Source organism: Sorex araneus, chromosome 2, assembly GCF_027595985.1.
Source record: "Sorex araneus isolate mSorAra2 chromosome 2, mSorAra2.pri, whole genome shotgun sequence".
Lineage (NCBI taxonomy): Eukaryota > Metazoa > Chordata > Mammalia > Eulipotyphla > Soricidae > Sorex > Sorex araneus.
Genome location: NC_073303.1, coordinates 277,163,416 through 277,176,628, shown reverse-complemented (window position 1 = coordinate 277,176,628; position 13,213 = coordinate 277,163,416). Strand labels below are relative to the sequence as shown.

Sequence of the window (13,213 nt, the reverse complement as noted above, 5' to 3'; positions counted from 1 at the left end):
TCTTGCTGATACCACTGCAGAGACTGGAGGCTACACGTTTATCAAAACTCCTCAGGTCACTGAGTTGTAGAATGTGAAATACAAGTCGTCTGAAACCTTCCAGCTCACCAACTCCAGAAGATTTTGAAAGATTTTGATTTTGGAGGATCGAATATCTTAGCTTGGTGTCAAGTTCAGTCTAAATCAAATGGGAGGGACTGGAGCGATAGTTTGCCTTGCAGGCAGCCGACCCGGGTTCGATCCCTGGCATCCCATATGGTCCCCCAAGCACCGCCAGGAGTGATTCCTGAATGCAGAGCCAGGAGTAACCCCTGAGCATTGCTGGATGTGACCCAAAAGGAGGAAAAAAAAACAACAAATGGGAGAACACATGAATCACAAACTCTATGTACCTGGGAAGAGTAACTCAGGAACACAGAGCACAGGGTCCTGTGATGTAGAGTAATCGTGTTCTCATGCTATATTATTTCCCTCCTTTTGGGGGGTTTTGCTTTGTTCTGGGGCCATACACAGCAATGATCAAGGCTTATGCCTGACCGCACTCAGCACTTACTCCTGGCGGTGCTCGGGAGACCCTCTGGGTGCCGGGATCCCTCGTAGGCTAGCTGCACGCAAGGCACAGGCCCTTCCCACTGCTCGCTCTCCCTAGCCCCTAAAAGTTTTTTTTTATTATTTTTCTTTTGGGGGTCACATCCAGCAATGCTCAGGGGTGACCCCTGGCTCTGCACTCAGGAATTACTCCCGTCGGTGCTCAGGGGACACTGTATGGGATGGTGAGGATCGAGCCCAGGTCAGCTGTGGCAAGAAAAACGCCCTGCCTGCTGTACTATCACTCTGGCCCCCCAAATGTACTCCTTGACTTAAAACTTTGCTTAGATATTCATTTCTCAGGCTCAGCTATTAAAAACCTCTGTGAAATAATACGATGGAAGAAAAGGCAATGAGCCAATTCGTCAAATATGACGTGGCCAATAATATACTGATATGATCATTATTATGAGCAGGAGGGTGGGAGCAGCCTTACCTGTTTGGACAGCACTTTCATGTACCCGACGCTGCCCCGGCAGTAGGCCTCAAGGATGACCCCAAACTGGACCGAGACGGCGGGAATGTGCACTTCTGACCTACAGAAAGTCGGACTATTAAAGGGGCTGGCGGCTACATCAGGTCTCTAAAGATGAACTGTGACTAGCCATTTGCCGTGCGGAAAGACTCTGCAAGGCCAATGGCGAAAGGGCAGGCCACTTATCCTGTGCGTAATTACTAGGGAGACAGCAACCTCCCAATTATTTCTGTTGCAGTGGTTTCAGGGTCGGGGGTGGTGGTTGGGGGGCGGAGGGTGTTCTGGGCTGGGCCACACCCAGCCAGGGGCTACTCCAGGCTCTGTTCAGGAGTGACCCCTCGGGTGCTGCTTGGGGGCCCACAGGGGTTGGCCCTCAATTCCTTCCAACGTTGGGCACAGAAAGACTGTGTACACAATAAATGGTGCTGGAACACCTTATTTTGCTATTCCAGGAGAAATCAAACAACAAAGACTGAGGGGCTGGAGGCGGGCAGCATAGTAGGGTCCGGCGGCGGGACCCCGGCACCCGGCAGCTCACCCACACCCCCACGGGACCCCACACTGCTGGGTGCGGCCCCTCTGAACAGTGGTAGTAAAGAAAGAACTGGGTGAGAAAAGACCAGTTAAAAACAAGAAAGGATGATGACAGGATAAACAGCCAGAAACAGAAGCCCGAAAATGAACATATTATGGAGCTGTTTTTGTTGAATGGGTTTAGTCAAGACAGAAAAGTGTTTCTCAGCACCCTGAGATTCGTCTGTTTCGGTGCTTCAGCCCAAAGGAGCCGAATGTGGTGCTGAGGACTGGCTGGTTTGCGGGGCGTGAGACCCGCAGCTCACCCACAGAACTCTGCAGCCCTTTCAAACTTCACCCAGTGGCGGTGACGGCCGATGGGTTCTATCGGGGGGGCCAGGCGGGGGGGGGGGGGCGGCAGGGAGCTGGGGCCACACCTGGCTGTACTGAGGCTTTACTCCAAACTCTGTCTGCTGGTGGAGCTCAGTGCCCAGAAATCAAACCCATAAGGGCTGTTTGCAAGCAAGCACCTTACCCCGGCACTGTCACCCGCCCTGGAAGGACTAAGTCTGTGTTTAGTCCACACACATTAACACAGTAAACATATATAGCAGTATCCTGGTAGTTTGGGTTAAAAATGAAGAAGGAAAGAGAGACAGAGAAGAAAGTGCCTGCCAAGGAGACACACTTGGGGGGGTGGGGGTTGGTGGGAGGGAAACTGGAGACACTGGTGATGGGAAATATACACTGGTGGAGGGATGGGTGTTGGATCACTGCATGACTAAGACCCGACCAAGAACAGCTCTGTAACTGTATCTCACGATAATTCAATTTAAAAAGAAAAAAAAATGAAGGAGGTGCCTAGTTTCTGGGGGGAACCGGTGGTGGGAAATGTGCACCAACGAAGGGAGGGGTGTCGGAACACTGCATAACTGAAACCCAATCATGAATGACTTTGAAACTGTGTGTCTCACGGTATAAAAATCAAGGAGGTAAGGAAGGGACACCTACATCAGTAACTCTGCCAGAGCATGAACGTTAGGCATTTGAGTGAGAGATATGGAGAGACAAGGAGTGCGAATGGCACACACAGCTCAGAAACAAACGCCTCAGAAACAGACATCCTGGATTCTGCAGGTTTAACATTCATAACAGCACGAGACAGACCCAAACTGAAGTGGGACGGAACTCACCGGAGGTGCCAGAAGAGGAACTGCCCTATCCTGCGGTTGGCCAGCGCTCTCTCTAGCAGGAATCTAGAGAGGGCACAGTCGAGAAAAGGCTCATACTTTAAAACTTGCACCAGCTGCAAGAGATACTGGGAGAGTTCTTCATCACTAAAAGGAACAAAAGACAAAGTCGGTCACTCAACAACCGCTGCCGTGCAGATCCCATCGCCAAACCCAACCCTGACCTACTGATTCACAACAACGGCTCCGGGGGGTCAGGCCTGTGCCATGTTGACCCTGAGGAGGCCCCGGGAAAGTGTTATGGGAGAAACTGAGGGTGCTAGAGGAGTGGACGGGAGCGGGAGGAGCTGAGAGCAGCCAGGCAGGACATATTATTCAACTGATGGTGTGTTTGGCAATGCAGTCGTGTACACTGGGCCCTGGAGCACTAGAGAGCACAGCGGGCAGGGCGCTGGCCTTGCACGTGTCCCACCGGGACTCAGTCCCCGGCATCCCATGTTTCCCGAAGCCCTGCCAGGAGTGATCCCTGAACACAGAGCCAGGAGCTGGAGTGATAGCACAGTGGGTAGGGCATTTGCCTTGCACTCGGCTAACCCAGGTTCGATTCCCAGCATCCCATATGGTCCCCTGAGCACCGACAGGAGTAATTCTTGAGTGCAGAGCCAGGAGTAACCCCTGAGGATCACCGGGTGTGACCCAAAAGGCCAAAAAAAAAAAAAAAGTTGAACACAGAGCCAGGACTAAGGCCTGAACACTGCTGGGTGTGACCCCAAAACAAAAATAAAGTTCTGTACTTTGATTCTGTTTTCTGATACTAAAAGGGTTAAGTACTTAGTCAACCAATGAGAATTTTGGGGGGTGTGGGGTGTTGTCTGGGACACACCCAGCAGTGCTCAGGGCTCAGGGATCACCTCTGATGAGGTTCTGGAGACCATATGAGGTGTCGGGAATTGAACCTGGGTTGACTGCTTACAAGGCAAGTGCCTTCACTTCTGTAACTATAGCTCTGCCTAAATAGCTTTTCAAAATAAAAATTCTATTGATACTTCAGCAATTTATTTTCCTTTCTTCTCATAACTGTTAGGTACTTCCTTTTCACCCCAGATGATCAATGAAAAAAAAAATCCTAATTTCAAATAGTTTGAAAGAGAAGGGAATCGAGAGTGTTTTACTGGGAAGCGGTAACTGATTCTCTGAATAATGCAGCACAATATCAGAATGGGCTGAGCGGAATGAAGCTTAGAGGCTCTCTACTCTGTGTCCATCTCTAAGCAGCTCACAAGCACATAAACACACTCTCAGTCATGCACAATGTCACTGCCAAGCCCTCAACCTGCCGACTATAATCTGGGAAATTAAGCATTAAGAAAACAGTCTATTGGGGCAGGGATTAGGGTTCGGGATGGAAACATCTGAAATATGGTAGTGGGAAGGCATACTGTTGGTGGGATTGGTGTCTGGATATTAAACGTAATAAAATAATGTGGACTACTTTGTGAAATTTAAAAAAAAATTTTTTTAAATAGTCTAAGACGGATCTGGAACTGAAACAGAGGGTAATGCATGACAAGAAAATAAAACCTTCATCACCAGAAAATTTAACCTGGAAAACCACAACAGATGGGCCAGAGAGGAGAGGGGGTAGGGTGCTGGCCTGAACTCGGCTGACGTGGCTCTGATCCCTGGTGTCCCATATGGTCCCCTGAGCTCTGCCAGGTGTAATTCCTGAGTGCAGAGCCAGGAGTAACCCCTGAGTACTGCCAGACGTGGCCCCCAAACTAACCAGCCCAACGAAGAAAGCACAAGAGAACTGCCTCTCTGGAACACGGGGGTCCCAGCCACCTCCTCCGGGGGATCAGCGCATTTAAGGACATTCAGCTCTGCCCCGGACAGCCAGGAAACCCCACGCCCAGGTCTCCAGCGCAGACTCAAGCAGAGTGAGTACCGCCGGGAACCTCATTTCGACCATGCAAATACCACAGTTTAGGCTAAATTCCTGCCTTCCATCGGGGAGTAGAGGATTTTTTTTTTCTTTTTGGGTCACAACCCAGTGATGCTCAGGGGTTACTGACTTTACACTCAGGAATTACTCCTGGCGGTGCTTGGGGGACCATATGGGATGCCGGGGATCGAACCCGGGTTGGCCGCGTGCAAGGCAAACGCCCCACCCGCTGTGCTATCGCTCCGGCACCAAGTAGAGGATTTTAACACGCTAGGCAAGGAGATTTACGTGCCCGGGCCAGAGTACGTGCCCTGGCACCAAGTTTCAAATGGCCTTTCCCAGAAGACAGTATTTTAGACAAGCTGTTAATAACTGTTGCTGGAAGAATTATTTATATTCAGTTTTACTCCACTAGGGGGGAAACATTAGGCGCTTCTGCCTGGTTTCTTCCGGTCTGTCCCTCTAGATCTTTTTCCTTTGGCCAACTCTGCTCAGCACCCTTCTGCTAGCATAAATAGCAGAGATGTGACTATATGCTGAGTCCTCCTAGCTAGGGGAAAAAAAAAAATCACAGAAGCTGAAGGTGATCACCCCTCTCTTTCCTTCTACAGACTCAGCGTGAGAGTGGGAGAGAGTCAGAGGAAGCAAGTGCGTCAAATTCTGAAGATTCTTCTGAACTTTCCTCCCATGGGACGTTCAAGCAGAAAGCCCCTTCTCTCTGCAGCCCAAACCACTGCTTGCCCGCACAGCACGGCAGGAGATACCTCATCTGGCGCAGGCAGCCCACCGCGTACTCGCGCACGTACTGGTCCGGGTAGTTGAAATCCAGGAGCTCTAGTGCCTCTCGAGGCGGCAGCTTTGGCCAGATCTGAAGGAGCGCCTGAAGCTGTTTGAGGATTGGAAAACAGGCTCAGAGATTGCAGGGGAGAGGAGGAATGATTTTCCCCTTAGCATTAAGGAAGATAGAAAGGTGCAAAAACCAAATCTGCAGTTACTGAGGCCGCAAACACCCACTCCTATTAATAAAGAGGACCCTTATTAAAATAATCTGTGTAAACCAGTCAAAGATGCTGTCAAGTGTTTATATGAAAAAAGCCTGAGAAACTAAATGACTAGCCAGGAAAAGAACTGTTCAGAGGAGAGAGCAAAGGAGGGGAGGAGAAATAAGGTATGAGGAAAGGATCAAAAAACACTTAAAAGTAAAATTCAAAGTCCAAACACAGGACACAAAACTCAAGGTAATAAAAAGCAAGTCATATAAAGTTTAAAAACAGCATTAAAGGTTCAAGTATCTTCTGGGTATTACTTTTTAGTTCTTGATATTTGTAAGCTTATCTCCTCTCACGTAACTTCTTGCTGATATTTCAATTTCAATCGTACAACAGTATCTGAAGACTAATTTGCCATAACTAAGATAACCAGGGCCTACCACAGGCTCATATTCATTATAGATGCTGACTCCAAAATCAAGTGTTTTAGCTGTCAAAGAAAGATAAGAAAAGCATGCCCAGTATCCGAGACTTTGTGATTACTTCAAGTGTATTTAAGAGTCTAAAACCACAAAATGTACACAGGAGAGATCATCCAAGTGATGGAAACAGAGAAATGAGAAAGGACATGTCACATGGCCACACAGGACCAGGAGGAGGAGCAGAAATAACTGTACCTGAGCGACATCTTCAAGTTTATTCCACTTGATTGACAGCAGTAACTTTGGCAGTGACTGTGGGAAATTCTCTCTGCAGTCTTGTCTCAAAGTCCAAATAAGATCCATTTCATTCTCACACAACTGAGACAAGGGATCCCTGTCCAAGATTTCTTTGAGTACAGCAAGAAACTTTTTCCCACCGCGACTCTAAGAAAGTAAAATTACTCGTTATAAAATGGAACCGTGTGAGCATAGCTGATAAATACAGATTTGTAGAAAGACTTTCCAAAGCTTCCAAGCTTTAACCTTAGAAACTCTGAAAGACTGGTCACTCTACAGAACTGACCTTACCGTAGTGGGGGTTGGGGGGATGGAGGATCCCTGGTGGAGGCTGTGGTCCTGGAATACTGTATGTATGTGTCAACGGTGCTGTATACCAGGGCGTGGTCCTGGAATACTGTATGTGTCAACGGTGCTGTATATCAAAGTGCCTATATTTTCTTAAACACTTTTTAGAGAAAATTTAGTAACAGTTTCATCTTTTAAAAGATAGATCCTGGGGCTGGAATGATAGTACATCGGGTAGAGTGCTTGCTTGCACACATCGACCCAAGTTCGATTCCCAGTACCCCATATGGTTCCCCCAGACCCCCTGCGGAGTCATCAAGAGGGCAGAGTCCAGAGTATGCCCTGAGCAGCGCTGAGTGTAGCCCCAAACTCAACAAAACCAACAAAACAAAAGAGATGCATCTTTTGGGGGGAAAATTTCCACTGCTGAATATTAAGTGTGTAAGGTAAAGATGAGGAAAAATTTATTCTCCCTTCAAAAACTGCAAAAGGACATTGTTGTGGAAATAATAGCCGTGGGAAAACACTAGAGGGCAGAACTGCGTTTTGAAATACGCTTCAATTGTTTGAAGTCAATTTTTTTTCTTACTTAAATTTCAACTGCTATAAACAAGCACAAACAAAATTGATGCGAGTTTCTGAAAAATGTACTGTTTCTTCTTAGTCGGAAGGTATAAAGCCATTCTGGTTAGGAAGTCAGTCTGGGGGCCAGCCAGAGTGATGACACAGCGCGCGGGGTGCTTGCCTCTCATGCGGCCGACCCAGGTTCCATCCTGAGCATCCCGGATGGTGCCCAGAGCACCACCAGGAGTGACCCCTGAGTGCAGGGCCAGGAGTAAGGCCTAAGCACTGCCAGAAGCGGCAGAAAATAAAAACAAAAAACATGTCAATCTGGGACCAGAAGGATGACACAGGGTTCGTTAAGGCGTGTGCCTTGCAGACTGCTAATCTGATCTGACTCTGTACCACATGTGGTGCCCCAGAAGCATGGTAAGCACCAGCGACTGTCCCCGGGCACATGGGGCTAGGAGTAATCCCTGAGCACTGCAGGCCGTGTGGCCCCAGCGTCTCCTTCCCCGCAAAATAAAACCCGGAAACGTTGGCAAGGACATAGAAATGTGTGTGTGTGTGTGTGTGTGTGTGTGTGTGTGTGTGTTGGCTTTGAAAAGAGGAACAATTTCATACATGCTACATACAACATGGATGAAACTTGAGAAACAAAATCATGTATGTATTCCACATCTGTCACTGTTACTGTCATCCTGTTGCTCACTGATTTGCTCGAGTGGGCACCAGTAACGTCTCCACTGTGAGACTTGTTGCCACTGTTTTTGGCATATCGAATATGCCACGGGTAGCTTGCCAGGCTCTGCCATTCAGGCAGGATACTCTCGGTAGCTTGCCGGGCTCTCTGAGAGGGACAAAGGAATCGAACCCCAGTCGGCCGCGTGCAAGGCAAACGCCCTACTGCTGTGCTATTGCCCCAGCCCATGATTCCACATATGTGAGGTATAAAAGGTGACAAAAGTAGAAGAGTGGTTGATATGGGCTGGGGGGGAGGAAAACAAGTTCTTTGATAGTTTGGGGGTGGGGTTGGTCCATACCCAACTGTGCTCAGGGACCATATGGGGTGCTGGGGACTGAACCCAGCTCAGATGCATGCAAGACGAGCGTCTTCACTGCTGAACTGCCTCTCTAGGACCCATTTTTAAGCTTTGCAAAAGGCAGTTCTACACAACAGCCATGCTTCTACACTTCTATTTCCTTCCCTTCTTCCACTTCCCCTCCCCTCCCCACCCCTTCCATGCCCTTTCCCCCTTCACCCCAATATTTCTAAACTTAAAAATACCTTACAAAGATTAAAATGATAAATTTTATAAACATTTTACATAATTAAAATTAATTTCAGTGCTGGAGCACTAATACAGTGACCAAGGAGCTTGCTTTGCACAAGACCAATTCAGTTCAATCCCTGACACCACATGCAGTTCCCGCTCCCAGCCCCACCAGGAGTAAGCCCTGAGCACAGAGCCAGGAGTAAGCCTTGAGTACAGAGTCAGAGTAAGCCCTGAGCACAGCCAAGTATGACCCTCACAGTCACAAGAACTCCCAAGGGCAGGTCTAAGTCTCTTACAGAGACAGCGGTAAATTCACCTGTACTACCTATGAAATTACACGCATACACACCCAGTTCCGTAAGTAAACTCACTGGCATGGCAGGTCACATGACAGTGTAGTGGGGCCAGGGAGAAGGCTCAGAGGTGAGGGGCAGAGCCTGGCAGGCGCAGGACCCCAAGTCTGAACCCAGCTCCATCTGGGTCCACCAAGGCCCCCAAGCAACTCTGGGCGTGGGCCTGCACTGCACTCCAGACCCCAGCAGCTCTGCATGGACGAACCGAACCGCCCAGCCCAGCTGAACTGTCCAGCGCAGTTGAACCATTCGGCCCAGCTGGACGAGACTCACAAGGAGCAGCCCCCCAAGTCTCCTGAGCACCAGAATCAGATCACACACACGCACACACGCATGCGCGCACATGCACGCGCACACGCACTAAACACTGAACACTAAGCAGTAACAGTGATCAAGAGGAGTAGAAACTGGAGCGCCCCTCTAGTGAAAGCTGGCAGGACCAGAGATCAGATCTGCTAGGGCCAAGAGCCGTGAGAATTGGGGGGCTCCAGCTCAGACCAAGGAGCACAGTGTGGGGGGGTGGGGAATGCAGGGAGTCACTGGGAAACAGCCTCCCGGGGCTGAACACAAGCGGCAAAGGGACAGACCCCAGCCGGGGGTGAGGGGCCAAGTCACCTGACGCCAGCAGGAAGGACCGTGTCACGCAGACGCCAGAGCAGGGCTCACCCCGACTCCTCCATCACTGGCAGCAGATCACAGCCAGCCAGGAAACCACAGTGTAAGACACAAGCCAAGAATAGAAAACCATTTAAGGAAACCAACGTCCGAAAAACAGAAAAAGAAAGAGAAAAGGCCAGAGAGGAACAACACATGAGGAGCACAGGATTTCGTCTGCAGCGACAGCTGAGCCAACACAGCCGTGACTGAACAGTGCCAGCCAGTAATCAATTATCGAAAATTTTCTAATATTAAAATTATAACCTTTTTTTGGTTTCACAATATATAGGTTATGTGTTCAATTTAAAAGAATACATTAAAGTTGAATAAAAGTACTGCGTACTCAGGAAGCAAGGGGCCCTGTTTTAAGGTCTTAGTAGAAAGAGTAGGTCACAGTAGGTCATAGTAGAAAGCGTAAAAATCAGGGGCTGAGAGATGGCACGGTGGGCAGGGCACTTGCTGTGTGCACACAGCCAGCCTGGGTCTGTTCCCTGGCATCCCTCATGGTCCCCCAAACATCACCAGGAACAATTCCTGAGTGCAGAGCCAGGAGATCCCCCTGAGCACGTGACCCAAAACAAGAGTAAAAATTACACTACGTTAAAGGAGTTACATCAAAACTAAAACAGGGTAACTAGAGAGTCTGTTGGCATGCAGGGTTCCTGCACAGCTTCAGCTTACACCGGGCCTGTCTGCCCCCCTTAAACGCCTGACAAGCTGGCAGCAATAATCTGTTGTCCACCCAGGAGAACTGCCTGCAAGGTCTGTGCAGTAACTGACGACTTCACTACATCGGGCTAAGAAACCCTCGGAAAGCCCCAGAGGCGAAGCAGAAGACACCCTGGCACAGACGCTATTCCAGCCGGCCAAGGAAGCGACGAGCTGAGGAGAATGCGCTCACGCCCGGCTGTGACCCCCCCCCCACTGTGCGCTCCCCACATCTTCAGGACCGGGCGCTCTTCCTCCGAGGTGGCACATGACCCCATTACTCAGCTTAGCTGGCAGTTAGGTAAGAGACAGCCATGTGACTGATGTGACTGAGTCAGCTAACGGAAGCAGGACGAACCAAGGCTCCCCTTCTTTAGGGCCACCTTCTCTAAAGGAACCAGCAAAAGTCTCCAGCCTCACCCCCCACCCCTACCCCAGGCTACCACCCCCCACACCCAACGTGTCCAGCAGCTGGGGAGGGCAGGTGGGGAGAGGAGGGATGATGGGGCACAAGGAAGGCCCACGGAGGAAAGACTGAACAAGCTGAGTCCACACTGGTACTTAGCACCGAACAGAACTACAAACAGCCGTCACAAACACACACACACACACACACACACACACACACACACACACACACGAGTTTAATAACCTGCTGTGCAACTTCTGCAAATCACAGAGGAGATGAAGGTGCTGAATAATATAATATTATAGTAAGAGGCATGTGAGAAACTTGACACAGGCCAGGGAGGTGACTCAAAGAGCTAAAGCGCAGGGCTAGAATGACATACAGAGGGCACAGAATTTGCCTTGCATGCGGCTGATCAGGGTTCAATTCCTGGCATCCCATTCGGTCCCCTGAGCAGCGCCAGGAGTAATTCCTGAGTGCAGAGCCAGGAGCATTGCTGAGTGAGCCTCTCACCTCCAAAAGAGCTAAAGTGCATGCAAAAATGCCGGGTTCAACCCCCGGCACTGCACGGTGCCCAGTGCACTACTAGGAGAGTATACTCACCGACACGTTCGCACTGTCGCTGCTTGCAATCTCAGCTGCCTTTTCGATGATCTGGTTTAAAAATAAAAAGTTCTAAATTAGGCCCGATTTCTCTTATTTTATGGTTATGCCTTATACTTCGACACAAGGCAAGGCCTAGCCTCTGATCCTCCAAAATAATGTTCTGTTTCTCTTCTTCCAAGTGTCTTTCTGGGGCCAGAGGTATGACAGCCCCCTTTTGAAAACGTGATTTCTCGGGGGCAGAGCGACAGGACAGTGCTCGCCTTGCACACATTCTACCTGGGCTCGGCCCCCAGCATCCCCATATGGTCTCCTGAGCTGGCCAGGAGTGACCCTGAGCACAGAGCCGGGTAGAAGACCCGAGCACCACTGGGTACTGGGTGTGCCCCACCTTGCCCGTGCGGAGGTGGTTTCTAAGACATCTGCATGTTTGCTTTACTTACAGACGACCCTAATCCTCCTCCACAGGAATCTGAGTCCCTTAGGGCAGTTCTGTTTCCTGGTGAGGAGGGTCTGAGATCGAGACGCGTTCTATGACCGGAGTCTCAGTCTACTACTGAAAAGGCGGCCAGGGGATGCCTGCCCCACCATGTCCGCAGGTGCCCCTGGCCTCCTGAGCACTGCTTAGGAGGTTAAGAAACAAAAAGACCCCCAAACTACACATACACATAGGTCCTGTGCCCTGAACATTACAATACAACAAAGGAGCTGGAGGGAGCACTCGGCTTAGAGCACTTGGCTTAGACACAGCCGACCTCACTCAGTTCCTGACACCTCACATGGTCCCCCAGCGCCACCAGGAGTGATCCATGAGCACCACTAGCTGTGGCCCCCAAACCAAAAATGAGGCGGAAATTAAGCTTAAAGTTAAAGGTGGATTAACGTAAATATTTAGTATAATATCAAATTGTTTTGTTTTCGTGACGCTCTGCGTTCAGGAATCACTCCTGGCAGTACTAAGGAACCACCAAGTATATGGGTCGCTCAGAACCGAACCTGGGCCAGCCACGTACAAGGCAAGTGCCTTACCTGCTGTACTATCTCTCCCGCCCCACATTTCTAAAGATAGCTTGTTCTTGGGGCTGGAGTGATAGCACAGCGGGTAGGGTGTTTGCCTTGCACGTGGCTGACCCGGGTTTGATTCCCAGCATTCCATAAGGTCCCCCAGCACTTCCAGGAGTAATTCTTGAGTGCAGAGCCAGGAGTAACCCCTGTGCATCGCTGGGTGTGACCCGAAAAGTAAAGATAGCTTGTTCTCAAATGGACTAGGGAAATATACGACAGTTCTTGTTTATTATCTGAGGACTTGTTCATTTCTCATAACAGCAGTAACCACACCCAAAATAAAACCAAACCTGAAGATATGAAAATATGACAAGGGCCGGTGCAAGTAGGGGCAGGTACAGCAAGTAGGGTATTTACCTTGCAAGCGGCCGACCTGGGTTCAATCCCTGGCAACCCATATGGTTCCCCGAGCACTACCACGAGTGATTCCTGAGTGCAGAGTCAGGAGTAACCCCTGAGCATTGCTGGGTGTGAACCAAAAAAGCCAAAATAATAATAATAAAATAATAAATAAAAACATAACAGCCTCGCTCCCTGAACACGTCACAGTCAGAGCCCTATTTTTAGCACTCACCAGACACTCTCCTTGGATACCAAGAAGTGATCAGAAATAGCAGTCCTGGGTCTAGATCCCACAGAACACGTGAGCAAAGAAAGTGCTACTGGTGGGGAGAGCATGAGTCCTCTGCTCTGACCCCAGCCCGGGACACGCCACTGCCAACCACACATGCGGTGGACACAGATATGACACACTGACAGCCTCTCTGTGCAGGGAATAATCCTGGTCCCTTGTGTTCTAAAGGAGGACCCTGAATGGCAGAGGAATGGCAGCGGGTTTCTCCGGGAGTCCAGTGACCTCATCACTTATGCATCGTT

General features: G+C 49.7%; 1 protein-coding gene across 1 annotated transcript in view; it reads right to left on the bottom strand.

Moving 5' to 3' along the window:
* The window catches only part of PIK3CB (phosphatidylinositol-4,5-bisphosphate 3-kinase catalytic subunit beta), a 93,457-nt gene that overhangs the window by 16,177 nt on the left and 64,067 nt on the right, over nucleotides 1-13,213 (bottom strand). Inside the window, exons 12-16 of the mRNA XM_055127861.1 lie at nucleotides 11,273-11,323; nucleotides 6,375-6,563; nucleotides 5,473-5,594; nucleotides 2,770-2,913; nucleotides 1,025-1,124 (exon numbers count right to left, since the gene is read on the bottom strand). Coding sequence (XP_054983836.1) covers nucleotides 1,025-1,124; nucleotides 2,770-2,913; nucleotides 5,473-5,594; nucleotides 6,375-6,563; nucleotides 11,273-11,323 — 606 coding nt within the window. The remainder of the gene's footprint in view (nucleotides 1-1,024; nucleotides 1,125-2,769; nucleotides 2,914-5,472; nucleotides 5,595-6,374; nucleotides 6,564-11,272; nucleotides 11,324-13,213) is intronic.